The following is a 27,552-nucleotide window of genomic DNA, read 5'->3' as shown; positions in this document are numbered from 1 at the left end:
AGTCAGAGAGAGACCCCACACCCCAATCCTACTGGTCTCCCCTAAAACGGGGCCTGCCTGCGTTCCTGGGGACAGCATGGGGCTTACTCTTGACTAAGCTGAAACTAATCACGGTCAAGGTGGAGGAGACTGAAGCAGCAGGGCAGACGCTCCCCGGGGGTTCATTCTTTTCTTGTGGGGTGTGGGCGGTGGAGTTAGGCAGACGTGGGTCCAAATCCCAGCTCTCTCGCTTCCTGGCTGGGTGGCCTGGGGCAAACGACTCAGTCTCTCTGAGCCTCAGTGTGTCTTCAAAATAGGGAAGCTAATATCTACCTCGTAGGATTATTCTAAGGATTAAATGAGATAATGTGTGTGAAAGTGTCTGGCATTTGGGAGGCCCTTGTGGCCACTAGTTATTCCTATTATTAGCTCTACTCTTCAGAAGGGGATGACTCATACCACTGCCCTGGGGGTTCTGGGAAGCACAGAGGGGTGAGGCGAGGGGTGAAGGTGAGACTGAGGTCTTAGTGGGAACAGGACGTGTCTTAGAGCAGTGGGAGGGCCAGACACCTGGTCCCGGCTGTGGCCTCAAGGGGTGAGCAGCAAAAATGAGAGCCTCTCCCCTCTCCCATCCCCATTGCCCAGGTGGGACCCTCTGTTGGGAGGCCTGGAGCCCAAGGGTGAGAGTGGGGCCCACAGAAGAGGCCCTAGTGGCCAATGGAGTAGGCGCCTGAGTCCGTGGACTGCTTCTCCTCTGTGGTCTGGTCGCTGGGGTACACGGGGTTGGCCGAGGCCATGACCTTCAGCGTGGTCTCATTCACCTGCGGGCAGAAGGGCTGGCATGATCGTGCTCTGACTGTGGGCAGGGTCCTCCTATGGGCCCCCGTGGGACAGACTCAGCCTTTGGGGCTCGCAGCCCGGTCATAGGGGAGCTAGAGCGAGTCTGTGACCCCAAGACTCTTCCCATGCACCTCAAGGGCAAACAGACCTGAGCCAACCAGTAGCAGGATTTGTCCCTCCCCGAAGCAGAGAGGGGACAGTGAGTGGATGCAGACGATGACCACAGAGCCCACTCTTGGCCGGAGCCCCTCTTGTCGGGATCCCCAGTACGCACTGAGGCCCCCAGGAGGTGGGCCCCTGAGAGTCTGGGCTCCGGCTCCCCTCCCTGCCCCGTTCCTCTGCCTCTCGTGGGCGCACCCCACCCTCCCCGACTCACCTCCTCAAACTTCTTGGCTTTGTACTGGTCGGCCCCCTTGAGGAAGTTTAGCAGGATGATGTCGCAGAGGACAGTCCCCTGGAGGTGGAGAGCAGGGCGGCTCAGCGGGGCAGCGCGGCGGGAAGCACGGGCGGCAGGCGGGACTGCCCTTGGGGTAGGGGTGAGTCCTCCAGAGACACCTGACTGATGGTTCCTCTTAGGAAAACATCGAGGGGCCTTGCAGAATATCTCCAGAACCCACCTCCCCAGCTCCTGGGGTGAGCCCAGACCAGACTGCAGAGGGAGGACTTGGTGGGAGAAGCAGAGGGACCGCAGGGGTCCAAGTCCCTGGGGAAGGGGCTCTGTCCCCACCTTGCCAGCTGGGCTCTGTTCCTCGACCGGGCTCTCAGGTCTGGGAACCCTGGAGTCTCCTCACCCCCCTACACAGTGGCGAACGGGGACTCTGTAGCAGGTGGGGGGCTGCCGTGGAGTGAGTGAGCTCTCCAGAACTGGAGATGTTCACGCAAGGGCTGGCCCAGCAGGGAGGTGAGGGCAAGAGGTTGGGCTCACGGTCTGGGAAGGAGAGGGTCACCGCTTGCCCAAACCCTGCCAGCCTGGGCCGCACACTGAGTGGCCTCCAGACTGAACCCAGAGGGGCTGCACTCACCACTCCCACAGAGGTGAAGGCTGCCACGGAGCTGATGATCGTGGGAATGATGTCAAACTTGCCAGCCTGTGTGCGCAAAGACCCAGGTGGGTGGGCACAGCTCCAACAGGGCCGGGGCGAGGCCCGACGTGGAGCTTGGACCCCCAGCCGGGAAGACCCTGGAGCCTGCAGGGCTCTTGGTACATCCGCAGGCCTCACCTGCTGTGGACATGTGACCAGCGAGGGTCTCAGAGCTGGCCAGTGGCAGGGCCCTGCCCCCAGAGGAGCCTCTTTAGGGCCCGGGAGGGGTCCAGGTTTCCTCCCCTATCCCCCGTGTCTGCCTGGCCCAAGGACTCACGTTTCCATACACCAGCACGTCGAAGCGGATGCCGAAAGCCTTCAGAAGTGTGCGGTACTCACTGCCGTTCTCTGTCTTGTAGTACTTGGCAAACCTGGAGGCCAGAGGGGAAGGTGGGTCCCGCTGTGGGCTCCTGTCTCTCTTGCCTGAAATTCAGGGGCCTCTAGAGCCCTATGACCCTCACCTACCGAGCAACCCTTACTGACGGTTTGGTGGGACACCTGCCGTGGTCCTCCCTGTGTGGTGAGCTGAACCCCTCCCTGCACAGGCGTCACCTTGGGGGTTTGTTAATAAGGCAGATTTCCAGGCCCCACCCTGAACCCGTGGAATCAGCATCTCTGTGGGTGGAGCCCAGGACTCTGTCTTTTAAATAACGTCCCTAAATGATTCTGAGGTGTATGGAAGTTGGAGCCCAGCTGGACTCCAAGCTTCTTCAGTTCCTTTGTTTGGGTATCCCAGGGGCCGGCAGGGGCTCCCCTCTCCACAGGCTTCTCAGCCTACTTGGGTTCAAAGCCTGGTTCTGCCACTTGTCAGCTGTGCAACTTGGGCCAGTTGCTTAACCTCTCTGACACTCGATTTCCTCATTTGTGAGTGGGAATAATACAGAAGTCCCGCTTCAAAGAGTTGCCGTGAAAATTGAATGAAACCACGTGTGTCAGGGCTTTAGAACAGTGTCTGGAACAAAGTAAGCACCCAGGAAATGCTCGCTGGTGTCGATACTGCTGAAAAACTACGCTGATTTCTAGAGCCGTTTACAGAGCAGTGCTAAAAAGTGTCTTTAGACACCTCATCTCACAAACTTGTGGGTTAGGGATGTGACTGCTCTGTTTTTCACATGAGGCTCCAGGGGTTAAGGGACTGGTCCAGGGTTACCCAACTGGCTGAGACCTGGTGCTGGATTTCCTCCAGTTCAAGAATTTGTCCTCTGTACCTTCTCTGCCTGGGCTGCTGGCTGCCAGGAACCGTGCTGGAGACTGATAAGAATGATCGCATTTAATTCTCACCAAACACAGTGAGGTGGGTGTTCATACCCCCATTTGGAAGATGCCTGTGGGGTGAAGGGACCCACCTGTAGTCTCACAGTCAGTAAGGATTCGAATTGCATTTGGCTTTTGGCTTCTAAAGCCAGTGCGTTTCCCCTTACACGGCTCTGCCCACCACGGGCAAAACTCTAACGGTAGCAAAGTGCAATCTCTTTGGGCTACTGTCCCAAAGCTGTAACACAGGCTACTGATGCCAGCATCCCAGGAAAATGGTGAGGATTAAGTGAGAGGATGGTCGAGAACGAACTCAGAAACCTCTGCAACTGTGTGGCGTCGACATCGGTCTCATTCGGTGCCTCCCTTTCAGTGTTTCCACTCCCCAGAGATCCCAGGCCAGTCCCAGGCCTCTCCCAGCACAAAGAGGGAGTCTGAGAAACTCCTTCCCTGGAAGTGTTCCGTGATTGACGTGACGCCCCTCCCAGGGATGTCTGCCTTCCAAACTGTCCGGCAGGGAGAATGAAGTGCTGAGCCCAAGGGGATAAATAATGGAGAGCTCACGGGCAGGGGAGGAAGGTCATCTGTGGTGGGGAAGAGCCTCCTGAAACTGTAAGTATCGGCCACTGTCTGCTCTGGCTGCCAGGGAACTTTGGGGTCAGGCAGAAATGAGTTCAAATCCTGGCTGCACCACTTGCTGGCGGTGTGGGGCCTTTTAGGGGACTTAGCCCTCAGAGTTTGACTTCCCACGCCTATAAAATGGGGGTGCTCAGGCCCCCTTTGCAGGTCTGTTAGCGAGAAGGGTTGACCCCTGAGACCAGCCCTTCGAGGCAGGTGCTCTCCTGATTCCCATGTTGGACATTTTGCCCGCCCCTCCACACCCAGTCTCTGCCCTTCTCTGCGGGGCCTGGGAGCCTGGTCTGCAAAGACTGCTTCCTTCCTGCCCTCTGGTTCCAGCTGGGTTCAGCCAGTGGGAGGCACCCACAGGAAACCAGACGGTGGGAGGGAAGAAGGGCGAGGGCTTTTCCTCTCCCAGTTCCTCTGCTGACTTCCTTCCCGAGGCCCAGAGCCTGTCGGGTGCACCCTCTCCAGTCCTGTGACTGCTCCCTCCCCTTGCCCTGCCGGCTTAGCTGGTAGCAGCCTTCCTGTGGTGGCCGCTCTGGTCCTTCCCCAGGCTCCTAGCTTCCTTTAAACTGCCTGCATCTTTGCACACAGTCGTCCTTTTTTTTTTTTTTTTTCCTCCGGTATGCAGGCCTCTCACTGTTGTGGCCTCTCCCGTTGCGGAGCACAGGCTCCAGACTCACAGGCTCAGCGGCCATGGCTCACGGGCCCAGCCGCTCTGCGGCATGTGGGATCTTCCCGGACCGGGGCACGAACCCGCGTCCCCTGCATCGGCAGGCGGACTCTCAACCACTGCGCCACCAGGGAAGCCCTTACAGCCTTTTTAAGGCCTTAGTCAGGTAACAGGTGCTTTACTTGGGCACACGGCTACAGCCCTGCCCAGGCACAGGCAAGACAGAAGATGGGCCGCCCTCCCACTGCACTCCTTCCTGACCCAGCTAAACCTCTCCAGGCCTGAGCTTCCTGTTCTGTAAAATGGGGATGGTAAGGGTCAGTGTCCTGGGAGGAAAGAGTCAGTGGTCTCAAAAGGGACGACTGCCTGAATTGGAATTTTGATCCACCCTTACAACTCCAAAATCTGTGCTCTTAACCCAGAACTGTCCTGCCTCTGAGCTCTAAGTGGCCATTAAGGACACAGGCAGCCCTCGTGCTGGATCTCAAAGCCCTTCTGCAGTCTGTGTTCTGTCTCACATCATGGGAGAATTCAGGGCCCTTGTCTGAGACGTGTGGCAACTGAGAGATGGGGACCAGGCAAGGGTGAGACGTGGGTCACAGATGCTAAGGGCCGGGCAGAGCCTGGGACTGTGGTCCTGAGGGCTACATCCCCAGCCTACGGCTGCAGCCATGGAAAATGCTCTGACATGGACCCGAACAAAAAGTCAGCATCCTGGGCACTGCCGTTCAAAGCAGGGCTGGCTAAATTTATCTTGGGAAGGAATGTGAAGGGAACAGGGAGAAAACCCAAAGCAGACTTGGTTTTCCTCCAGCACCTGCCTTCCAAGAGGCAATAAGCATGATAAGATCATATCTCACCACCCACACACCGTTGGAGGGGGTTTGGCAGGGACTGGTTCTCTACCCGGGAGGGCAGGAGGAGGGACAGCTCTTGGTGGGTGGGGGGAGGCCCCCGCTGCAGACAGGGGAAGGACCCAGACATCCTGACTTCTGCACTCAGTGTGGCCAGTGGAGATCACAGAATCTGGCCCAACCCTGTGGCAGAGATGGGCTTGGCATTCACCAGGGTCTGGGTTATCTTCTCTCCTGGCACCCGGCTGGACCATATTTCCCAGCCGCCTCGCATCTAACCTGGGCCCTGTGACTAGTTCTTGTCAATAGACTGTGAATGGAAGTGAGGTCTGTTACGTCTGGGCTGACGTGTGTTAGAGTTGTGTGCCTTCCTCATCCTCCCTTTCCTCGTGGCCAGGTGCTGTAGAGCCAGGGGAGAACTGAGGCCCTAGAGGAGACTGATCCACAGGTGGCAGGAGCTCAGATCCCTGAGGACTCCCCACCCACCCTGACTCACAGGGCACTGTGCCATGAGCAAGACACAAACCTTTGTGCTGAGCCACTGAGATGGGGGGGCTGTTTGTTACGGCAGTTAGCAATATTTACGCCGACCATTACAAACTCTTATAATGTTATTGCTGAGAAGACTGAGGCTCAGGGAGAAGAAGTATTTGCTAAAGGACAAAGAATGAGTTAAAATTGGGAGTCATTCAACATTAGACAGAGAGAGGGTAAGGATACCACATTCCTAGGAATAAACCTTCTAAGAAAGTCCAGGAGATCTGTGTGTGGGTCTATGGCTGTCTTTAACTAGCTTTCTGACCCCTGGCAAGTCACTCAACCTCTCTGAGCTTTTTACCTCGACTGATAAATGAGAGTAAAAAGAGCTACAGGAAGGATGAGACGAGATATAGTACGTGCCCAGATATAGTACGTGCTCAAGTCATGTCCCTTTCCCTTCTCATCCTGAGATCAAGGCAAAGTGAAATAATAGTATCTAGACTTGTCTGAACCATTACACTCTCTGGCCTCCTGAGATAATAACACTAGTAACAATAATGGCCAACATACATTGAGTGCTTACTGTGTGCAAGGCACTGTGCTAAGTGCCCGACACCTACTAACCCATTTCATACACACAACCACCCCATGAAATCCAGTACTGCTGCAATTCCCATTTTACAGATGAAGAATCAGGATCAGAGACGTTATGCCACTTGTCTAAGGTCACACCACCAATAGTCAGTGAGTGGAGACGGGATTCAAAGCAGGGCAGTCCAGTTCTAGAGCCCACACTCTTAGCCAGTATCCTAGACTGTTTGTTGTTGTTGTTGCCTGGTTTCTGTTAGGTCCTGGCTAATTTCTTTCAAGTTCCCCAGCTGGGAGCCCCTTTTGCATTTGCAAAATGACCCAGAGTCATCAGGTGGGAGTAGGACAGAAAGCATAGGAGAGCCATGAAGTGTACGAAGAAGGACCCCAACCTCCTCATCTAAAAAGGGGAAGGGGCCTTCCTTGGCCTGGCTCACCTCTCTTTTGACGTGTTCCCTCTGTTCTCTCCTTATCGTCAATGAACTCTCTTGCAACAGGGGAAAAAAAGGGGGGGTGGGGGGAAGGGCTTGGAATTCCCTGGTGGTCCAGTGGTTAAGACTCGGTGCTTTCACTGCCGTGGGCCTGGGTTCGATCCCTCGTTGGGGAACTAAGATCCCATAAGCCACACAGCATGGCCAAATAAATAAATAAATAAAAGGGCTGAGCTACCCCATGCCTGGGCCCTGATTTCTCCCAAATCCTCCGATTTCTATCTCTCTGGCTTTGGTCTTCTCGTCTGGGAAGTAGAGTTGGTGAGAATGATACCTCCATTCAACACCTTGGCCTGGAATACCACCCTCCCCTCAACCTGGCTGGGTCCACCTTCCCAGCCTCATCTGCAGAACCCCTCTCACTGCACACACACCATGCTATCTGCTTCCTGTACTCCCCAAACACACCCCATAGACAGACTTCTGTGCCTTTGCCCATTCTGTTCCCCTCTCCTCCCCTCTTCCACCGTGCAAACTCCTATTCATCCATTAGGACCCAGCTCCATGGCCTCTCATTTTTTCCTACATTCAGCAGATCTTTGGAGCACCCTACCCTATGCCAGGCACGGTGCTAGGCACCGCTGATCCATTGGCAAGCTCTGCTCTCACGCGAGGAAGAGAAATACGAATGAACCATGCAATCCCATAAATACGTAAAATTGGAAGTAACCCATAAATAGGTAAACTCGGACATGAGGGCTAGGAAGGAGAAGAGCGCCATTCTAGAGCACAGGTAGTCAAGACGCTGGATGGAGGCTGGAGGGTCAAGGTAGGCTTTGGTGGAAGTGCCGTGAAAGCTGAGACTTGAAGGATGGAGAGCTGAAAGGTAAGAAGGACAGAGCGGGGGCAGCTTTCCCGGCTGAGGGATCTGCAAGCCCTGTCAAGGGAAAGGATGTGGTGTTTCGAAGAAGCTCAGAGAGAGCCCTGGTGGGTGGAGGACAGAGCCAGATGGAAGTGGCCGTGGCGGGTGCACCTGGCCCTGGCTGCCGCAGCCAGTGTGTGTCTCTCTTCCCACTTCCACGTTCAGGGACTTCATGCTTTAGCTTGAAATTGACCGTGGTGGAGTATTTCCACTACGGAAATCGGCAGGCCCTACAAATCAGCGCCGTTTTCTTTTTCTCCGGAGAGCCGGCTTACCAGTGTAGCACTGGGGCTGTAAAGTCCTCCTAGGCTACCTTTCCTGTCTCTGCTGGGATCCAGGCCTCTACTCCAGTACCTGCCACACCAGACTGTAGTTAATAATTGGGACTATTGACTACAAGCTAGATCTCACTGTCTCTCTTTGCCCAAGGGCCTACCCAGCGCAGCAAGGAGTGGGGTAAATGCTTGCTGGAGGGATAAATGGATTTCGGAGATTCTCAACATCTCGCAGATGGAGCTTAGCGATGTCAGCCTCCAGGTTTCCTCCTAGTGACTCGGGCTTCTGCATTCCTCGCTGTTCTTCAGGTAGAGCTAGTACAAGGTGGTAACAAAGGCTGTTTCTCTCCCCAGCAGAAACATGTAGGTCTGGCAGCTGGCTGGGTGGGAAAGTAGGCGCTCTTGGTGGGAATAGCCCCTGCGGAGGGGAAATGGGGAAAAGGGTAGGGAGATAATACACGTGCAGCGCTTACTCCAGCTAAGCGCCAGGCCGGAGACTTCCACACCCATTATTTCACCGAGGCCTGGTAACAACAGCTCCATGGCATACTTGCTGGCTTAGGGGCTCTGAAACGAGACAGTCCTGGGCTGGAATCCTGGCTTTGCCACTTGAATGAGCTACATAACCTGGGGCACAGTGCTTTGTTTCTCTGAATCTCAGTTTCCCCCAGGTATGAAATGGAAATATAGCAACAGCTGCAGGCTTATTGGAGAGGATTCCATGAACTGCTGGAGAGGAAGGCTGAGCACAGCACCGGCTCGCAGTTTTCCCTGAATATTATCTATCACCATGAGGCAACACTGTCCAGACTCTCCGGGCTGGAGGGAAGCACCACAGCTCTCCTCAGGCTACTGGGCCTGCAGGGGCACAGCTGGGATCTGAACTCAGGCCTCCTGAATCCTGTTCACCCGCTGCTCACCCACTGCTGCTTCCCTGAGAGAAGATCCAGAAAAGAGAGTTCACTGCAGCCTCAGCGGCGGGCAGGGAGCTTGTTCAGCTGGTGCCTGAGAGAACACCTCAGCTGTGGAGGAAAGCAGAGTGTGGCTCTGACTGTGATGATGCCAGAACTATCTGGGGAGAGATCAGAGCCCAGACACCGCCCAGACACCTGGGCAATTATTAAAGCAGTGGCTCCCGTGGAACTTCAAGGAGTCTGGATAAGAATAGCTGCAATAAAAAGCGCTATGTGGCTGACGGAAGAAGTGCTGAGCCAGGAAAGGGAAGGAAGCCTGGGGGCGGGGCGGCACTGGCAGGGATGGCCACTGGGGTTGGGAGGCCCCCTGAGCCCGGGTGTTTGAGTGAAGTGGGGACAGTCATCTGGTGCGCTGACTACCCTCCACGATCCCAACACCCAGTCTCTGATCGTGGGCCCCTGAAGGCTGACCTCTGCAGGCCACATTCCTGCCCCTCTTTGCCTCGGGTTTCTGGAGGGGTGCGTTGGTTACTGGGAAGCACTGGCCGGCACTGGCCGGGGATCAGAGGGTGGGAAGGAGAGAGGTGGGGTACTTATTCCACCTGCTGCTTCCCTGCGGTTCTGCCTGAGGCTGTATTGCTCTGTGGCTTCTCCTGCCAGGGACCCCAGCTCTCGGCCAGGCTCCCAGCCTTTCCACTGGCTGGGGGACTAGGGGTGGAAACAGCTCCCACGCTGTTAGGCCCTGTGTGTGAGTTTCTTCACAAACCCCAGCTGAGCCTGCTTTCCTACCAGGCCCCTCACTGAGATACCTGTTCTGTGACCAGACAGGAAGCCCCCAACACAGGACTGAATCGAACACTTCTGAGGCCTGACAGTACTGAGAAGCTTGTGTGTGTGTGTGTGTGTGTGTGTGTGTGTGCTATCTCTTGCCTCAAGCAGCAACACATAAAGAATGAGTAAGTTACAAAGTCAACTACCATAGTAAGTCACTTGTCAGAGGCATCGCTGCAGGGCAGCTTGGAAGCTGCATCCCACTGTGATATATATCACAGGTCTAGAAATAAGAGTGCATGCTTCAGCAGCCCAAGTTTCCAGAGCCCTTCCCCAGATGCCCACATGCACTGATTCAGACTTTTAGAGCTTAGAGATGATCACCTGTAACCAACCCATTTTACAGAGGAGGAAACTAAGGCCCATGGAGGGAATGAGACTTGTCAAAAAAATCACACTGAGTTTTTGTGGCAAGGCCTGAACCATAGCCTGTGTCTCCTGACCCGCAGCCTGGACGCTGCTGTTTCACCTCTGCCTCATCTTAATTATTCTTGGCTCGCCCCAGCATCAAATGTTTTTTTGTATAAACATTTTTGTTATTTGGGTTCAGGTTTACCATCTCCACTAGATCAAAAATTCCTTGATCACAGGAACTGGTCCCGTTCATCTCCGGGTCAGCCGCGAAGCCCAGCACGTGATATAATTAGATGTTAAAAGAAATCCTCCAAGCCCTCCCCCACTTTAGCCATGAGAGGTTCCCTGCCGCTGCCTGCACACCTCCAGTGAGAGGGAGCCATTACCTGTGGGAGCAGCCCAATTCAGCTATGGACAGCTCCAACCCTTAGCAGCGCTTCCCCACGCTGAGCTGACATTTGTAATCGTCGGCAGTCAATAAGCTGAATGGAGAAGGGTTTTTATCACCACATTCAAATCCCTTGGAAGCTCTCAGACATCTGTTTAGAAACGATCCATCTCCCAAGAAGTGGTGGAAATTCCTTCCCAAAGCAGCGACGACACGTAACTGTTACAACAGCAACAAACTTGCGGGATCTGGGCTGGGCCTGCAAGGGAAAACTTGGGCCTGGAATCCAGGCGTCTAAGTGAGGGAGGTGGTGTTCTCAGCAAAGCTTTTGCCTGGTAGGAAGTAATTTTGCCAGCTGAAAAATACTTTTACAGTTGATTTTATACTGATGGGAAAATATCTCCTGGCAGGCTCACTGCATGGGGTTGAGGCAACATCCTTCCAGCAGGCGGGACTCTTCCCCTTCGAGAAGGGTCCCAATCTACAGTGATTTACTCATGTTCTAGGAATCTAATCCGCCTCAAAGGAAGACATTTAAAATACGGCTTGTTTGATCTTTTTTAAAAAATTGAACATATTACGATTTGTCTTTAATGAGGCAGGGAAGGTTCAACGGACACAGAGCTAGAAGATATACCTGAGAGCCTGGTTTACTAGCTGTCTTATCCTTGGCAGCAATCTTTTTTTTGGCCTCAGTTTCCTCATCTGTAAAATGGAGGAACCATACTGGTCCTGCCAGGATACCTGTGGCTGTGAGCACATGCTCTGGAGCTAGCCTGCCAGGGTTTGAATTCCAGCTCCAGCACCATTTGCTGTGTGGTTTGGGGCAGATAAATGCAACCTCTGAGCCTCAGATTTCCAGCTCTAAAATTCTCCCTCTTTAGAGTCAATGGGATAATCCACAAAGAGCACTTGCTAAGTCCCAGGCTCACAGGTAAGCGCTCAGTGAGTGTTAGCCAATATCTTCTACCCATAAGGTTGGTGGTTGTGAAGATAGGGTAGACACGGAAGTTAGCAAGGGCTGAATAAGTTCAGGATTGCTCTAATTGCCTCGCCTCTCACCGTAAGCTAAAGAAAGTGAAGGGGAAAATGGATCAGGGAGAATTCAAGCAAGTATGCCCCATCCAAGAGGGCCTTCACATGTTTCTGTGGAAATGATGGAAATGGCTGCACTTAACACATATTCTATGGCTTTTGAAAGGAGAAACATCCAGATTGGAGAAAGAAGGATCAAAGCGAAGGGTGCAGCTCGATTCTGTCTCTGTCAGTTGGCCTGAGATCTTGCTGATCTGCCTGTTGCAACATGGAAGCAGAACACACGCCAGATTTCAGAGCTTCATGAAAGCTGCTGTGGGTACATTTCCAACACGAAACGATCACTAGAAACACCTACAGCACGAGGAACATCTAGCAGCTGAACGAGTGTTTTTTGTCCCAGACACCGAGAGAGGAAATCCAAAACTGCGTTGCCTTTTAGTAGCAAAGCTGTCTTAGGAACTCTCAGGGGAGGAACAAGAAATCAGACATTGCTAAATGCACCCTTTTTCTTCTCTCCTATCATTCCAGCAGTCAGGATGGGGGTGGGGAGGGGAGGGGGGTGGTATATCCCTCATAGCTGCTTTTCTTTTCTTGTTTTCTTTTTTGCGAGCAATGTGTCGGTGGAAGGTGTGCTAGGATCAATGGGTAGATCAGGTCCCTGGCTTTGAGGACCAGCGTTCCTCTTCATCAGGCCGTGTAACCTTGGGCAAGTCTCAAAATCTTTTTGAGCCTACCTTGGGGGTGAGGGGTAGACAACGAGCTATAAATCCTGTCGAAAATAGGTGTGAAAGGGCTTTGCAAACTTAACCCTAGGGGCTCTTAATCTGAGGTCCAGGGATAAGCTTTCAAAGGCCTTCAGAGTCCTGGAATTTTATGCTGCATGAATATAAATGCAGAGAAAAAAGATGGACAAACTGCCCAAGTGGTTAATTTCCTGCAAAAGGAGTAGGACTGGGGGAGGGAGGAGAGTTTTCATGTCGTTACTCTGTTTGGCTTGGATGTATTATTCAGAGAATGGATTTAATCTTATTTGTAGAAATAAAGTATCCTTCATAAAAATGAAATTGCCTGAAAAATTGCTCACGTGTGTGAACATGTGCATTTTTCTTGGGCAATCAGTGCTTTCACCAGGGGCATGAAGGGCTCAGAGACCTCAAATAGTTAGGGCAGGGCTGTGATATCACAAAGGAAAGTCGTCAAGACCTGTGCTGGGCGCAGAGCACAGGGAGATCAGCTAGGAGTTTTGTGAGCACCTAGAGGGGTGGGATAGGGAGGGTGGGGGGGAGGGAGACGCAAGAGGGAAGAGATATGGGAACATATGTATATGTGTAACTGATTCACTTTGTTATGAAGCAGAAACTAACACACCATTGTAAAGCAATTATACTCCAATAAAGATGTAAAAAAAAAAAAAAAAAGACTTGTGCTGGGTATCTCCTCTGACCATGCTCCCTCCCCTCTACCCCACACTTGGACAGTCACCAACGTCCTGTTACTGCCCCCAGACACTGCACTATCCTTTGTGGTTTCCCTATATCCTTTGAAACAGTCTCTGTATTCAACTCTCTTCAAATTACCCAGTTTGCATATGCCATCTGTTCCCTGCTGGGACCCTGACTGATACAGTATTTATTTATTTATTTATTTTTGGCCGCGAGGCACGTGGGATCTTAGTTCCCCGAAGAGGAATCGAACCTGCGTCCCCTGCATTGGAAGCGCAGAGCCTTAACCACTGGACTGCCAGGGAAGTCCCCCGATACAGTATTTTAATAGACGCACACACAGACGCACATGTATTCACTGACACACTCACACACACTCACCAACTCACACAACTGATGCACACACTCACACCCACACGTCCACACTCACTCACATATACTCATTCACAAACACACACACACCCACTCATGGGCAAATGCACACTCAGTACTCCCTCAGCAACACTGCCTGTTCCCAGCACTTTGGGGAATGCAGTGTTCTGGTTAAAGTCCTGCTCTCGTGAGCTAAGGGTGCACCAGCCATGCAGGAACCCTGCCTCTGGGGCCCGTCACCCTGCGCACCATGGAATTCGCGATTCTTGCCAGTTCTTATTTTTAGGAATGCTGCACTTTGTCTGGGACTAATGTGGACGAACCCACCAACTGCACACCCTCAAGGTACTTGGAAAGGTTAATTTAGATGGACAGCACCAGGTGTTGGGTGGGAGTTGAAAGGAGACACGTTTTAGTTCAATACGAGGTCACCTCTCCAATAACCGGAGCCGCCAATGATGGACAGACCTTTTCTGGGGCTGCACCTCCAAGAATGATGTAGGACTTGGGAGCAAATGACGTCTAAGGAGACTCTAAGGTGCACCCGTGACCTTGGGCTCATCATTTCCCCCTTTGGAGGGTCTGCTTCCTTATCTGCTAAATGACCGCCTTAGTCTAGGTCTCTTCCAGGGGTCTTTAACAGCTCTAAATTATCTGAGTCTCTGAGTCTGCAGGCAAAGATCCTCAGGGGTGGGGGCGGCATTTGGAAAGGAGCTGCAGACGTAATTAGTGATGGAAATGTGAGTCTCTAGCTGCCTCTGGATGTCAGAGTTTTCAGATTAAAACAAGGCTGAATCTTGGCTGAATGATTCCATTCCCTCCAGAGCAAATGGCAACAGCAGAACGTTGGGAAAAAAAAAAATCTGGCCTCGGTTGGAGAGGGAGAGGCAGATGAATTTGTTTGGGAGACAAAAGGCCCGGCAAGGAATGGTGCTTCCAGGAGCTGCTAGTCTTTTAGCCTCCCGGGACCTCAGATTCTTCGTCTTTAACTGGGGATGAAAGTATCAACCCCACTGCCTGTGTTTTTCTGAGGATAAACAAAAGCGAATGACCGTAGCCTTCCTATGGGGTGGAAAACAGCCAGGAAAATAGGTTTGCGTTCAGGCACCCGTGCTTGCTGGTTCTGTGACCCTGAGAGAATGACTTAACTCGCATGCCTCCATTTTCTCATCTGTGAAGTGGGGGGACGGAAGCTCCTCCTTGGCAGGGGTGAGGAACCTTGAGCCAGAGCACACGGAACACTTTGTACGTGGGGCGGCCAGTATCAGGCCTCTAGCAAGGAGCCTTGCGGGATTCTACGGAGCAGACACATTCTACCGCGTCATAGGAACCGCACCGCGGCTGCGCTGAGCCTGGCCGTGACCCTTTTTCTCTTAACAGAGGATTCAGATGGGTGGCCTGGAGCCTCCCCAGCGGGGGATCTTAACTTAGTCTTGGGTGTCCGTGTGGTACCAGCAGCTTGAAGGCAACATGAGGTAGTGGGTGGTCACCCGGGGGAGGGATTTGAGGAAGCTTGGGTACAGCCCCCTGCTTGCCATGGCCACAGAGATTCTCCCACGCCCAGGCTACTCCTCGGGCCCTCTGGACACTCTTAAACCATAGGGTCAAACGCAGCAGCTTTGCCTCTTCATACTCCGGCCTGGAGGTTTTTGGTGAGGGGGGTCAGTCATCCAGGGCCCACACCTCTCAGATGGTTTCCTTTAGGCCCTCGGGAATTGAGCTTGCAGGGTCCTTAGGGACCCTCTGACCTGTCTCCCCAAATTTTCTCTCTCTCTTTTTTTTTTGCCCGCACTGCGCGGCATGTGGGATCTTAGCTCCCCGACCAGGGATCGAACCTGTGCCCCCTGCAGCGGAAGCACAGAGTCTTAACCACTGGACCACCAGGAAAGTCCCTGTCTCTCCAAATTTAACCCAAGCTTATTTAGGACCAAATCCATCTCCTGCTCTCCTGCTGTGCCTAGGGGTGATAGAGGGTAGAGGGTGGGGGCAGTGTGTGTGTGTGTGAGTGTGTGTGTGTGCGAGTGTGTGTGTGTGTGTGTGTGTGTCAGCCAAGCCACCACAAATTGGAAATAAGGAAGTCCAAACCAATTCTTCTTTAAATGAAAGACTTTGTTCTAAAGCTGTATGAGACCAAGAGTCGGGGTCTTCAAACTAGCCATATTCTTCATAAGCTCTCCTGCCAAATGAGTTATTTGGAAGGTTGAAGAATTCCCAATGGCCAGAGAGACGTTATGAAGATGAAAACTTGCATTTGAGATCACGAGGATTTTATTAATTTGTTACTATTTTAAGCCACCATACAAATATCCTTTGTATTGATTTCAGCGTGATGTACTGACTGAATAAATATGCCAGTTTCTGCCAGGGAGCTGAACAGTATTTTTAACCTACTTTAAAATATGTGTTGTTTCCTATGGGTTTTTTTTTTTTAAGTTTAGAGTTGATTATGATAGCACTTTCAATTTTAAAAAATTCTTCTTTCCAGAGAATACACATATATTTTAAACTATTAAATATAAAGCTTAATGGGGCAGATAATTATTCTTTTAAACTACAAATAAAGGTGGGAAAAAAGGTGAAATGATTTTTTTTGCTTATGTTTACTATTATATTAGATAATACCACTATAACAAAGGAAATTTGAATATATAACTGAAATATATTCTTATACCTATTTTTTCCTGATACCTGCCTATTTACCTAATTTAGCCTGTTTAGTGTATATAACACTGTGTACGTAATCAGGGCCCTGCCAGAAACTTTAGGATCTTAAAAAATTAAGGAAAAAAACCTCCCGAGAGCTGAAGCTTTTCACACACTGGCTGATAGGCTCAAGATAATAAGGATACCATCACCATTTCATAGATAAGGAAATGAGGATGGGAGAAGGTCAAAGGCTTTTCAAGGGCTTTCAGCTGTTTCCCAGTAGTTTACCCCAAGTTCTTCTCTTTCCCCTTCTTCAAAATGGGGAGAGGGATCCCTTATGTCTCAAGGCCATTGGGAATATAACTGAGATGATATTTAAAGACTGGCATGAGTTCTTGTTTGGAAAGGCACTGAAAAACTAACGGCCATTGTAATTGTTATTTGTGACTCAGATGAAATCTCCTGGTTATGGAGAGAAATGCAAAATTTCCACCTTGTAAAATGATACCAATTATCGCCCTTGCTTTGTGAAGTGAGAAACCTCAGAAAATTCAGGGACAGGAGACGAGTGGGACTACGTACAGCTTCAGAGCCGGAGCTAAGAATGGGCTCAGAATCACAGGACCCAGCATTTCAGGAGACCTGGTCTTGTACTCTAACTGCCGGCTGGGAGCATGAATCCTCCACACGGTCCCTCCCTGTGACGGGGAACTCACAGGATGGCCTGTCCGTCTCCGAGTGGCCGACTGCTGGAAAGTCCTTCCTAATTTTGAGCTGAAATCTGAGGGGGAGGAAGTGGGACCGTCTCTGCCCAGGATGCGTTGCTGCCTGAAGTGTCCTTCTCTAGGACAGCCCTGCCTCCTTCTCCCGAAGTCTCAGGGGGACGGGGGTTACCTGAAGTTGTAGCCTGGGGAGACGCTGCTCTTCTCAGAAACGCTGTCGAGCCGGGTGAAGGAATATTTGGGGATGCACTGGTCCCAAGCCTTGTCCAGGTCGCACACCCAGCCGATCTTAATGCCCAGAACTCCCCCCTGGGTGGAGAAAGGGGGCAGATGTGAGCCCTCCCACAGCCCCCGACTCCCGGTCCGCGGTCGGAGTGGAGTGGGTCCCGGTGCGGGGGGTGCATGTCACGACAAATGGACAAGTGATTTCTTTTCATTCTCCAGGTGGAGGATGGAGGTCGGGAGAAAGAAGAGTGGTCTGTCACACGCTGCTTCGTAAAGAAGTTCTGTAGTTAAGGGTGACTGCCCTTGAGCCTCTAAATCCTGTTTTTGGTGTCTTTAGTCCCTTAGCTACAACCCAGGAAAGTGCCCACAGATCCACTTTCCCACAGTGTAGACCTTCTTGGAGATCTGAGGCTTCTGCCTGCAGGTGAAGCATGACGACAGGAATGGGAAACTGAGGCTGGGCGGGAGGCAAGACCACTCAGGGCAGGGGTGGGTAGGACAGGCACAAAGCCGGTCGCAGGCCTGGGATGCCCCCACCAGGTGGCGCTGCGCCGCAGGCAGCTCCTCTTCCCCGGTAGTCGCTCCCCCTGCCCGAGGGCCCCCAGGCCAGGGAAGGGAAGAGTGGCTCGTTCCTCACCGTGCTGGCCAATTTGGCAAAATTCTGCCCCGCGAACTTGACCACATCTCCCACCCGCAAGATGGGGCAGAAGGGGGCCTTGTCAGGGTGGAAGCGGCATGTCTTCAGGTCGGTGGCAGTCAGGCTGGGAAGGAGGTTTCCCCTGGGGAGGAGAGGGCAAGGTGCAGGGTTAACGCGAGGACAGTCACGCTCGGATTTTCCTCTAGCCGTCCGGAGCCTCAGGGCCCCCGCTCTCTTGGCCACTCGCCTTCTCCCTTACCTCTGTCCCTACATCTTTCTGGCGATTACCCCTCCCTCCCGTAGAAGGTTCTGTGGGCTGGGGCTCCCAGAGGGCAGGAGTCTTTACCCATGGCCCCTCTGTTGTGCCCGCCTTGTGCTTTGCATGTGGCCGACACCCACCCAGGAGTCGCCAAATGGGGAAGTCACTGAAGAGGGGCTGAACTAAGAGAAAGGGGACACGCACACTGGGCTTGAGGTGGGGAGAAGAGAGATGGGAGGAGCGCCTCGGGCCCCACCTTTGGAGGCATCCGAGTTCCAGGCCCAGGTTCAGCTTGTCCCTCCCCTGCTCTGAGCAAAAGCCCCCGTGGGTCCCGAGCCCTGGGGCAGGAGGCTGGCAGAGAAACTGGCCCCAGGGTCCACCCTGGGGAGGTTGGGAATAGCAGCCCCGGGAAGCTGGGGGATGGGGGGGGAAGGGCGGGGTGGCAGCACTGCTTGTAGGTTTTAGGGAGGGAGCTTGAACTCACTTCTCAAAGTTGAAGAGGGGGAAGCGGATGCTGTTCTTGATGAAAATAGTGAAGTTCTCAGCTTCCATCATGACAGGCCTGTGGGCGAGAGCAGGAGGTCTTAGCGCCTTGGGAAGAAGAGGGGAAACAGGAGGAGCTTTCACCCCAGGGACCACCTTCCTGGGAGCATCTCCCAGTGGGCACGGCCAGCCCTGGGAGTGGACAGTCCTGGGGGTGCCCAGAGATGCAGAGCTCCCCCTGCTGGCAGAGCAGAGCTGGGCTGGGTCCTCTTCCCGCCTGCCCTCCTCGGGTCCTTACATCTCCACCGTGTCCACCTCGGCGGGGCACCAGCCCTGGGTCTCACAGGTCCGGAGCTCAGAGCTGTAGTTCACGCAGCGGCCCGTGAGGATCCCTGCGAGGGTGGAGCCAGAACTGCTAGGTGCACCCCTGGCCCTTCACCCCTTCCTCCCCCCACCCCTCCATCAGGGACGCACCCCCCACAACGCACACAGGGACCCTTCAGGTGGAGGTAGAGGACAGGCAGGGCCAGGGACTGGGGGTCTGTTAGCCCTGCAGGGCTCTCCCCTCCTCACTTCCTGAGCCCTAGACAAGCCAGAGGGAGGTGACAGCCCTCCCCTCACACGTTCCAAGCCCCAGGCTCCCTGAAGACCCCTTCACCGCTTGCTCTTTCTCGCCTCTGAGCCTTTGCTGCTTCTGTTGCTTCTGCCTAGAATGCCCTTTTTGAAGCTTCTCTCTCCTGCCAAATCCTACCCATCCTTTAGGGCCCATCTCTAGGAAGCCATTCGGGGTCACCCACCAGGAACCAATCTCTCTCCCTCCCCGCCCCCACCCCCACCCCGGGGTCCCACGGTACCTCCGTGACAGCACTTGCCACCTCATGGCACACCTGTTTGCAGCACCACCCCTGGCCTGGGAACTCTGGGGGCAGCCCCGCCGGGCTGGCCCACAGCCGGCATCCATCAGTGCTGGCAGCATGACATGGAACAGGCCCATTCCCACCCCCTCCCTTAGGGTGGCTTCTCCCCTGGGGGGGACGTGCTGCCCCCAGGGCCCCACTGACAGTGCGGGGCAGTGAGAGGTGGGGAAGAAGCTGCACTCACCCACCCCTGGGAAGCGCTCAGGCTGGCACTGGCTGTCTGACACACAGCGGAACTTCTCCTCGCTCTGCAGGGAGACAGGTGCGTGCAGGACCCGCACTGGCCCCTGCGGGGGCGGGGCCTGCCCATCGGCGGCCTCTGGAGGGTGGAGGTCCCCGGACACAGCTCCAAGGCTGGGCCCTGGGCCTCTGCTCACACCCTCACCCCACCCCCTGACCATGCTGTCCTCCCCTCACCTCTGGGCAGAATCCTTGCATCTGGTTTTCGGTTACAATCATCTTTGTGATTATGACAAACACGGAGGTGCCCTTGGGAGGAGGAGAAGGGAGAGGAAAAATGCAACGGTGCTAATTCTGTTATCCCCACTGTACAGACAAGGAAACCAAGGCTTGGACTAAGAGATCTGGCCTAGGTCACGGGGCTAATAAAAGGCAGAGGTGGGGTCCAAGCCAGGCTCTTTCCACCCACCTGGCCCTTCTTGCTCCGCGTGTTGTCCTTGATTTCAGGACAAGTTGTGCCAGGACTACAGAGGAACCCAGCTTCCCCCATACCTAGCGCTGCCTAGTGGAGAGGCAGACCCAAGCCCCCAACACCTCCCAGATGCTGGGGAAGGAGTTCTCTGGCTCACCGATGCCACAGAATCTGGTTTGGGCATCCCATTGGCACTCTCCTTGTCTTGCCCTCTCCCCTTCAACCTGCCCAGTGTCTGGGCACCCAAGCACCCTGGGGTAGGTAGGGGGACCCTACCTGGGGTGGGGTCACATAATCAGACACGTCCATGACTCGGTTGGCATAGTGTCCAAAGCCCTTCACCTTGGTCACCACCGAGGACTCAATGGCTGTGTCCCGCACCTGGTACGCCTTCTCGTGCAGGAAAACCCACCTGGGCAGGAGAGCAGGGGCGGAGAGCAGAAGAGGGGCTAGACCCTTCAGACAGAGGCTGGGAGAGGTCCCCTTCCTGTCAACATCAAGAGGACATGGGGTGCCTGGCAGGGGTGCTGGAGGCATGGCCCTGCGAGTGAGCCCTGGCTTGGCTTAAACTCATGTTTCTCTACCTTTCCCCTCACTTCCTCCTTAAAGAGCCCTTTTACCCTAATTGTACCCGCCTGGAAATTTTAATACCATAGATATCATTTATGTCCTGTTTGTGTTTTTGTGCTTTCTACATTAGAAGAGTGAGGTTTTTTTCTTATTCTCCAAGAACCAACTTTCACCCCTGTTGAGAACACACTGTCTTTCTTTCCCTCTCTGGCTGGCATGTGGGCCGAGAAGGGAGAGGATCACAGGCCTCTGACTCTGTGCATCCCAGGCTTTGCTCATGGCTGTATCCTAGGTGCTGACACACAGTAGGTGTTCAGCAAACAAGTCAGCGAAGGCCCTGGGAGCTGCGCGCTTCGCAGAGGCTCCGTCTGTGCAAGGGTCCGGTGAGAAGGGGCAGAGGAGGAAAGGAGGGGCCTTGCCAAGCCCTCACCTGGCAGGTAAAGGGAGTCGGGCGGGAAGGGAGGAGGGGCCTGTAATCTTATTCGTTGGATTCTGCTGCCACCCAGTGGGCATTTACCTGTACTGGCTTCTCCCTGCAGCTTCAAGCCAGTGCGGGACCACGTGGATCGGGGAGGGGCCCCTTCCCTTCTGCCCTCCAAGCCTCCCCCAGCAGCAAGAAGGGCCCGCCGACACATCACTTGTTTCCCTCTGCATTTCCGCGAGGTGCCCACCTTTCCACGTGAAATCACCCATCCCAGCCCTCGAGGCTCGAGCCACTCTCGGCCTCAATACCACGCGGGGCCTCAGTACTTGTTCCTGACAGCACGTGGGGAGGCACGTTCACCGTCCCCGCCGTGCAGACCAGAAAACCTCTTCAAATATGTTTGGAAAGTGCTGCGTGTGCTCAGCTTTGGAGAACACTGGTGACGTCTCAGGGAATCTAGGAGCGTACTTTTGGAAATGCGGGGGTTAGGGTCATTTTCTGACGCTAACCAGGGTGGTATCCGGCTGCAGAACTCCATCAGACGAAGTTGAGTGGCAGAAACGGAGACTGTGGCACAGAGGAGACAAAGCTGGGGGGCTCCCAGGCTGGGAAGCGGTGAGGGCAGCTCGCAGGCTGACCCAAGGAGTTTATGAGGAGGGGTTAGGACGTCAAGCCCAGGAGTTTTCTGACCCCTGGGGCCCCCTGATGTTGGGAGATGCAGAGGGGAGCAGCTCCCGGGTCGTGCCGGGGTCACGGCCATTTGTGGGGTCCTGTTTATGGGAACACAGGCTGACGTTTGCAAGCGGCTCCTTGTTCCGTTTTCAGAGAGAGGGTTCGGAGTCATCCCCCCATTGGGGCTTCCCGCAGGCCCCTGAATTCTGAATGCTGTCTCGAGTGGGAGAGAAAGGCTGGTCACAGCCAGCCTGGCAGAGGGCTCCTAGCCTGTCACCTGTTTTACGGTTGCTGCCGTATCCCAGGCAGCATTCTGAGTGATGCCCTATTAAGAGTTATTTGCCTGCTTGTAAAACGTTCCCGGGAACGCCACGCCTCCGTGGAAGTCCGCCGTGCTTTACTTCCCTAGCACTTTTCTTCTGTTTTTAAACTGGGAGGGGTTTCATCAAGGGCTCCGAAGGGAGTATGGCTCCCATAAACATCCCACCTGCCGTCTAATGTCCTGGCAGAAGGGAAGGGAGCGTCGCTATTACGGAAAACGGCGAAGTCATTGAAAAGAGCGCCACCAGCTCCCGGGCTGGGGCCCTTGGAGCGAAGGGAGGGAGATTGCAGCTGGAGCACCTTTGCCGCTGCTGTGCCCTCACCCAGGTGGGAGCCACAGATGCCACACGCCCTTCTGGAACCTCCGTGTGCCTGGCCACGGAGCGGACACTCCTCTGAGTGTCGATCAGTGAAATGGTCTCCTGGAGCCCCTCCCCTGTCCTTAAAGGCTGGTCACGTTCAGAACTCTGAGAAGCAGAGTTCGGATGGTTGTTTATCACCGTATAATCAACACGGCACACGGAGTGCTGTACGTGCTGAGGATTCATTGAATCCTTACTCACAACCCAACGAGACACCTGTGTTATTATCCTCACGTTTCAAACGAAGGAACCAAGGCACAGAGCACTGTGCTAACCCGACAAGCTGGCCTGCGGGTTCCAACCCCGGCAGACGGCTGCAGAGCCAGAGCGCTCGCGGCCACCCCGGGGGCCCCCAGCTGTGTTCCACTCAGGGCCTGGCCACAGCTGGCCCCCTGAGCTGGACCCTGGTCCTTGTCCTGCTGGCCCTGCCCCATCGCTAGGGACAGCACCTCCTAGCTCAGGAGAGTCTCAGGAGGAAGAGTCCAGGGCTCGAGGGACGATTAACCAGCCTCTTTCCTTCTGGTCCTCCACCCTCATGGCTCCTCCTGTACCCGGTCGGGAGGTGCGGCCGCGTCAGAATTCTCTCTCCGAGTTAAATAACAAGCGGAAGAGTTTCAGTGGCCCCGTGGGGCCCAAAGGCATCATCAGGGCAGCTCAAGATAAGGGGATGCTGCATTTCCAGAAGAGAGGGACTGAGTCTGTCTCCAGAGGCCAGGGCTGAGGAGATGGGGCAGGACTGAGCCTTCAGTTCTTGGCATTTACTCTGCTGCTCTGACTTGTTTTTTTCTCGTGTTCCTGGTTCATTATTTATAGAGCGGAAGGCGGGTGGCAACTCCTTGGCAGGTGGGATGTGCAGGAAGGAGGCCAGAGCAGTGTCCCAGCACCCTCCTGTCCACCCCGCCCCGGGAGTCAGGGAGGAGACCGGGGAGGGGTGTGTGTGTGTGTGCGCGTGCGCGCGCGTGTGTGGGGAGCAGAGGGGTCTCTTAGGAAGGTGTGAGCTGGGCCGAGCGAAAGGGGGACATGCAGGGGAATCTGAGAAATAACAACTGTCACCATCTTCCTGAGTCACCCGTCCCAGGCAGGCACGGGCTTATGTCGCCTCCCCTTCCCAGGACTCTCGGAGGGGGCATTCCGACACCCATTTTCCAGATATGGGGACTGAGACGTAGAGACGTAAAGCGAGCTGTCTAAGCTCCACTCCTGTTGGTGTCGGAGCCAGGCTTCTAACCAGGTCTCCCCCTCACGGGGCTGCGGTGAGGGTGCAGGGGACACAAGAATGAAAACCACTCCTCTCTCCTGACCTGCAGGAGGGGCTTCAACACTTCTTCCCACCATAAGGCACCTGGTGTGCCGTCCAGGTGGCTCAGGGGCTACCTTGGGCCGAGAAGGCTGGATTCCACGTCCCGCTCTTTGAACGAGGCTGAATGTCATGAATCAGAGCGGGTGGCTGTGCAGATGGGCCTCGTAGGGGGAGGAACAGGGCGGGAAGAGCAGGGCTGGGACGGGTCAGGGGCGCCATCAACCTCCACAGGCCCTTCCCGTGGATGGAGCATCAAAGGGCCAGGAATGCCCTCCCTGCTGGCTTCCAGGAAGGTGGCTTCCCTGGAAACCAACCTCAGGCCAAGCGCTGCCCGCTGCTGCTGGGGACTCAGGCCCCAGGGATCTTCTTCCTCCACCTCAGGGGCCCACAGGATACAGGAAGGGGGTTGCCTCTTAGGAAGTCCCACCCCCAGAGGAGACTGGCCATTACCACCTGGGCCTGAAAAGAGAACGTGAGAAACACCTGTAAGTCCTGGCCTCTCGTGTGTGTGTGTGTGTGTGTGTGTGTGTGTGTGTGTGTGTGTGGTCGAGTAGGTGGTGTGTCGCTGTGTGAAATAGTTGGCTCATGTCATATACGTCCTAGGTAAAGCTGTGCATCTGGTCTACCTGGCTGGGCTCATACAGAAGAGATTCAAGTTAAGCATTAACATCAAAGCACTAAAAATCCTTTCAGATTCTCTTGAGTCTAAGCCGTGATCATCTCTCTTCTCATGACCGCATGGACCCTTAGCAGGTTCTCCTGTATCCACTTCTACCCACTGCAATCCTTGGTGTACCAGCCAGGGCAATCTTCCCATCTCTCTCTCTCTCTCTCTCTCGCTCTCTCTCTCACACACACACACACACACACACACACACAGGTTAAAACGCATCAGTAGCTTCCCATCCACATCCATTACTCTTCTGTAAAAACGAAAGATCTGAGGGTGTCTGATCTGAGGGCCTCTGCCTGTGACGGCACCCCCATCTTACACCATCCTCGCCTTTGCTCTCTCTGCTCCAGCCACAAAGACCTTGTCTTCCCCACATTTGCCAGCCTCTTTCTCTTTGCAGAGCTGGGTTTCCCTGCCTTGAACCCCCTTCCTTCCCTTCCTTCACCTGGGCTGCTTCTACTCATCCTTCAGCTCCCGGCTTCAATGTTACGTCTCCAGAAAGCCTTCCCTTACTTCCCCGACCCCGGTCAAATTCAAACACCTCTGCACTGGTGGCCCTCCTAGCTCTGTGCGGCCCTTCTTCAACCCTAAGCCACAGCTGGAATTTTACATTTGTTTGTGGAGATGATTTGATTAATATCCGTCTCTAGCACTGTCAGCTCCATAAGGGTGATGACCCTTCCTGCTTTTGCCGACCGCTCTCTCCTCGGTGCCTAATGCCTGTCATGAAGAGATGCTTGATACATTTTTTTTCTACATTCATGACAATGGATTCGTGCAGTCCTAACAGTGCACGGGCTCATGTGCACAAAGATGGGGCTCAGGCCAGGGGCTGAGCCAAAGACCGCACTGATGTAACTGCCAGGCACTGCTCTGCGGGGAGCTGTCAGGCTGGGAGATCGATGGGGTTGGATATCAAGACGCCAAAGAGCCTCTCACACCCGCCCCAGCAGGCTGGGCTCCAGCACTGAGGATGGAGCATCAGACTGGATCAGCATGAGGGAGAGACAAGGGCAGTGGGGGGGCTGGAGCCTGCTGTGTCTCCCCTCCATCAATCTCCTGCCTGGAGCCCACGGAGCCAGGCCAGGCCGGAATGTGCTGAGGCAGCTTTTGCGCTCACCTGGACCAGCGAGGTACCATTTTGCGGCTATAAACAACCACAGCCTCACATACACACGGGAACATGGAGCCTTTAAGAACCAACTTTGCCCCAGGCGCTGGACATGCAGCTGGGGAACATTTGCAAACATCACATCTTGTGAAACCACGAGTTGGAAGGGAACTTCATTTAACGCCATTTAATCCTACCCCAAAGCTTGAATCCCTCCTCTAATATCTCCGAGAGGTGCACTGGCTGTGCAGCCTTGCCTCCAACATCCACGTGAACGGAGCCCACTGCCTCTCAGCAAGCGTGTGGTGCAAGACAAACCCCTTAATCCACGCCTGCCCACCTTTCCAGGCTCACACCCGCACGCTACGCCGGCGCCTCGCAGACCAGCGGGCTCACTCTCGCAGCCCCGCCCACGCGCACACAGGCCGCCTTTGATCTCCTTGCCTTAACTCCTGGCACGCATCAGTGGCTTCCTGTCTCACACGCGCAGAACTGTTGTCTCAGGGAACAGCACGAGCCTAGACCCGCGTGCCAGGAAAGAAAACCCCCGAGGTTTCTGCCCAGCTTTCCTAATGCAAATGACCACAAGAAGGACAGAACCTGTGTTTGCCCCCCGGCCATCGTCTGCTCCAGGAACCTCTGCGCATATATATCTCTGTGTGTGTGGGTGTGTGCAGCGGGTTGCCTCCAAGAGGTGGGGGCCAAGAGGGGGTGTTCGGACCTTGATGGCTCTTAAGCAGCTCCCAGGATGGGTTCTAGGGTACAAAGTCAGGTAGATAGATGTAGGGAATTTATGCCTTCTGACAAAGGGGGGTGTTTCTGGATTCTTGAGGGGAGTCCTTACATCATGTTCAGAAGAGCCACTTCTCTCCACAGTAGCTCTCCCCTTGAGTGGCATTTGCACCTGTGTTTCTCCCCACCCCTCCCCAGGGACAGAGGCCCTCACCCAACGCCCCGCTTTGTCCTGCCCTCCAAGAGCCAGGCTTCTCCCCTTCCACGTTCTCTCAGCATCTCCCCCCGCCAGACAGGAGTTCCTCACTCCACAGCGGGTCCGTTGCCTCCTTCCCCCTCTGCCATCCACCTGGTCAACCCGTCACCATCTCCCTCGTCTCGGCACCTTCCCTTCCCCTTCCCTGGCTCCCCTGTCTTTCCGAGACCCCCGAAGAGTGGACTGAGGGGAATGGGAAGATGTGTGTGTGTGGGGTCTGTCTGTCCTCTGGCTTGCTTGGGGCGGGGGGGGAGACGAGAGAGGGGAGGGGAGCTGGTCACTTGGGACCTCTCCTGGTGGAGGGTGGTGCAGGGGCAAGGGCTCCCCTCCTTGGTGTGTGTGCATAGAGGCCGCTGCCCAACACCGGAGGATTTACTGGGAAAATGCACGCATCTGGGGACAAGATCCCCGATGGCGGCAGCAGAAGCCAGTTTCTGGGATGTGGCCCCATGGAAGAGACGGTGGGCCCCGAGCGGGGAGAAGCTCAGGCAGCTGGGCAGCAACACCAGGGGCAGGACGGGGAGGACCGGAGGCCGGGAAGTCCTCCTTCTTGGACCTGAGGGCCACAGACTCACCCCACGAAGTAGGAGATGATCAGCAGCTGAACGGCTCGGTTGATGATCCCGATGGTCCAGCTCTTCACAACCACCGACTTGGTGGTCTCGTAGGTGAAGAAATCTGAGATGCAGTTCATGCTGAGACAGTGACCCCTCAGAAGAGACCCGATGGTGGCCTCAAGGAGGAGAGGTCACAGGGATGGGGAGACAAGAGATGGAGGCCTGGAGGGGGCAGCTTAGAGGGTCTTGAGGAATGGGGAGCCTGTTCCTTTAAGTCGGGCAACCCTAGCCCAGGGCTCAGCCTTCCTCTGCTCTTGACACTCTGGGCTGCCAAGAGTCCAGGGCCAGGGTGGGGGACCCCCTTTTTGTTCGTCTCCACCCCACTCCCCTGTGATGTCATGGCAGGGGTGGGGTCTCCAATCCCAGGCTCCTGATTGCCCAGGATGCATCTGGCTAGGGCCCTCTGGGACTCATGTTTTATCTGCACTCCGTGTACCGTTTCTGTTCCATTCTCTTATGCTGCATCTTCAGCCTGGCTCACCAGCTGCTTCATGCTCTCCTGAAAGCCCCTTGCAATATCCCACCCCCCAGCCACCTAACAGCCTGCATTCCTGAGGGTCTTCCTAACGCTGCTCGATTCTACAGCCATCCTCTCCTTTCTCGAGTTGCCACTAATAGCATGGGTCATGGGGAGG

General features: G+C 54.6%; 1 protein-coding gene across 1 annotated transcript; it reads right to left on the bottom strand.

Annotated features, from left to right (window-relative positions):
- Positions 1-686: 686 nt before the first annotated feature.
- Positions 687-26,994, bottom strand: P2RX3 (purinergic receptor P2X 3; the record flags this gene model as incomplete). Its single annotated transcript, XM_082660822.1, has 12 exons — positions 687-800; positions 1,196-1,273; positions 1,842-1,907; positions 2,179-2,272; positions 16,879-17,015; positions 17,569-17,710; positions 18,312-18,389; positions 18,609-18,702; positions 19,412-19,475; positions 19,645-19,716; positions 20,156-20,291; positions 26,876-26,994. The coding sequence occupies 12 exons, from the start codon at positions 26,992-26,994 to the stop codon at positions 687-689; spliced, it is 1,194 nt and encodes a 397-aa protein (XP_082516948.1).
- Between the last annotated feature and the right edge of the window lie 558 nt (positions 26,995-27,552).

The sequence above is a fragment of the Grampus griseus genome (assembly GCF_964374135.1).
Source record: "Grampus griseus genome assembly, chromosome: 8".
NCBI lineage: Eukaryota > Metazoa > Chordata > Mammalia > Artiodactyla > Delphinidae > Grampus > Grampus griseus.
Note: the sequence above shows the minus strand (reverse complement) of the source record. Positions and strands in the feature narration are given on the sequence as shown.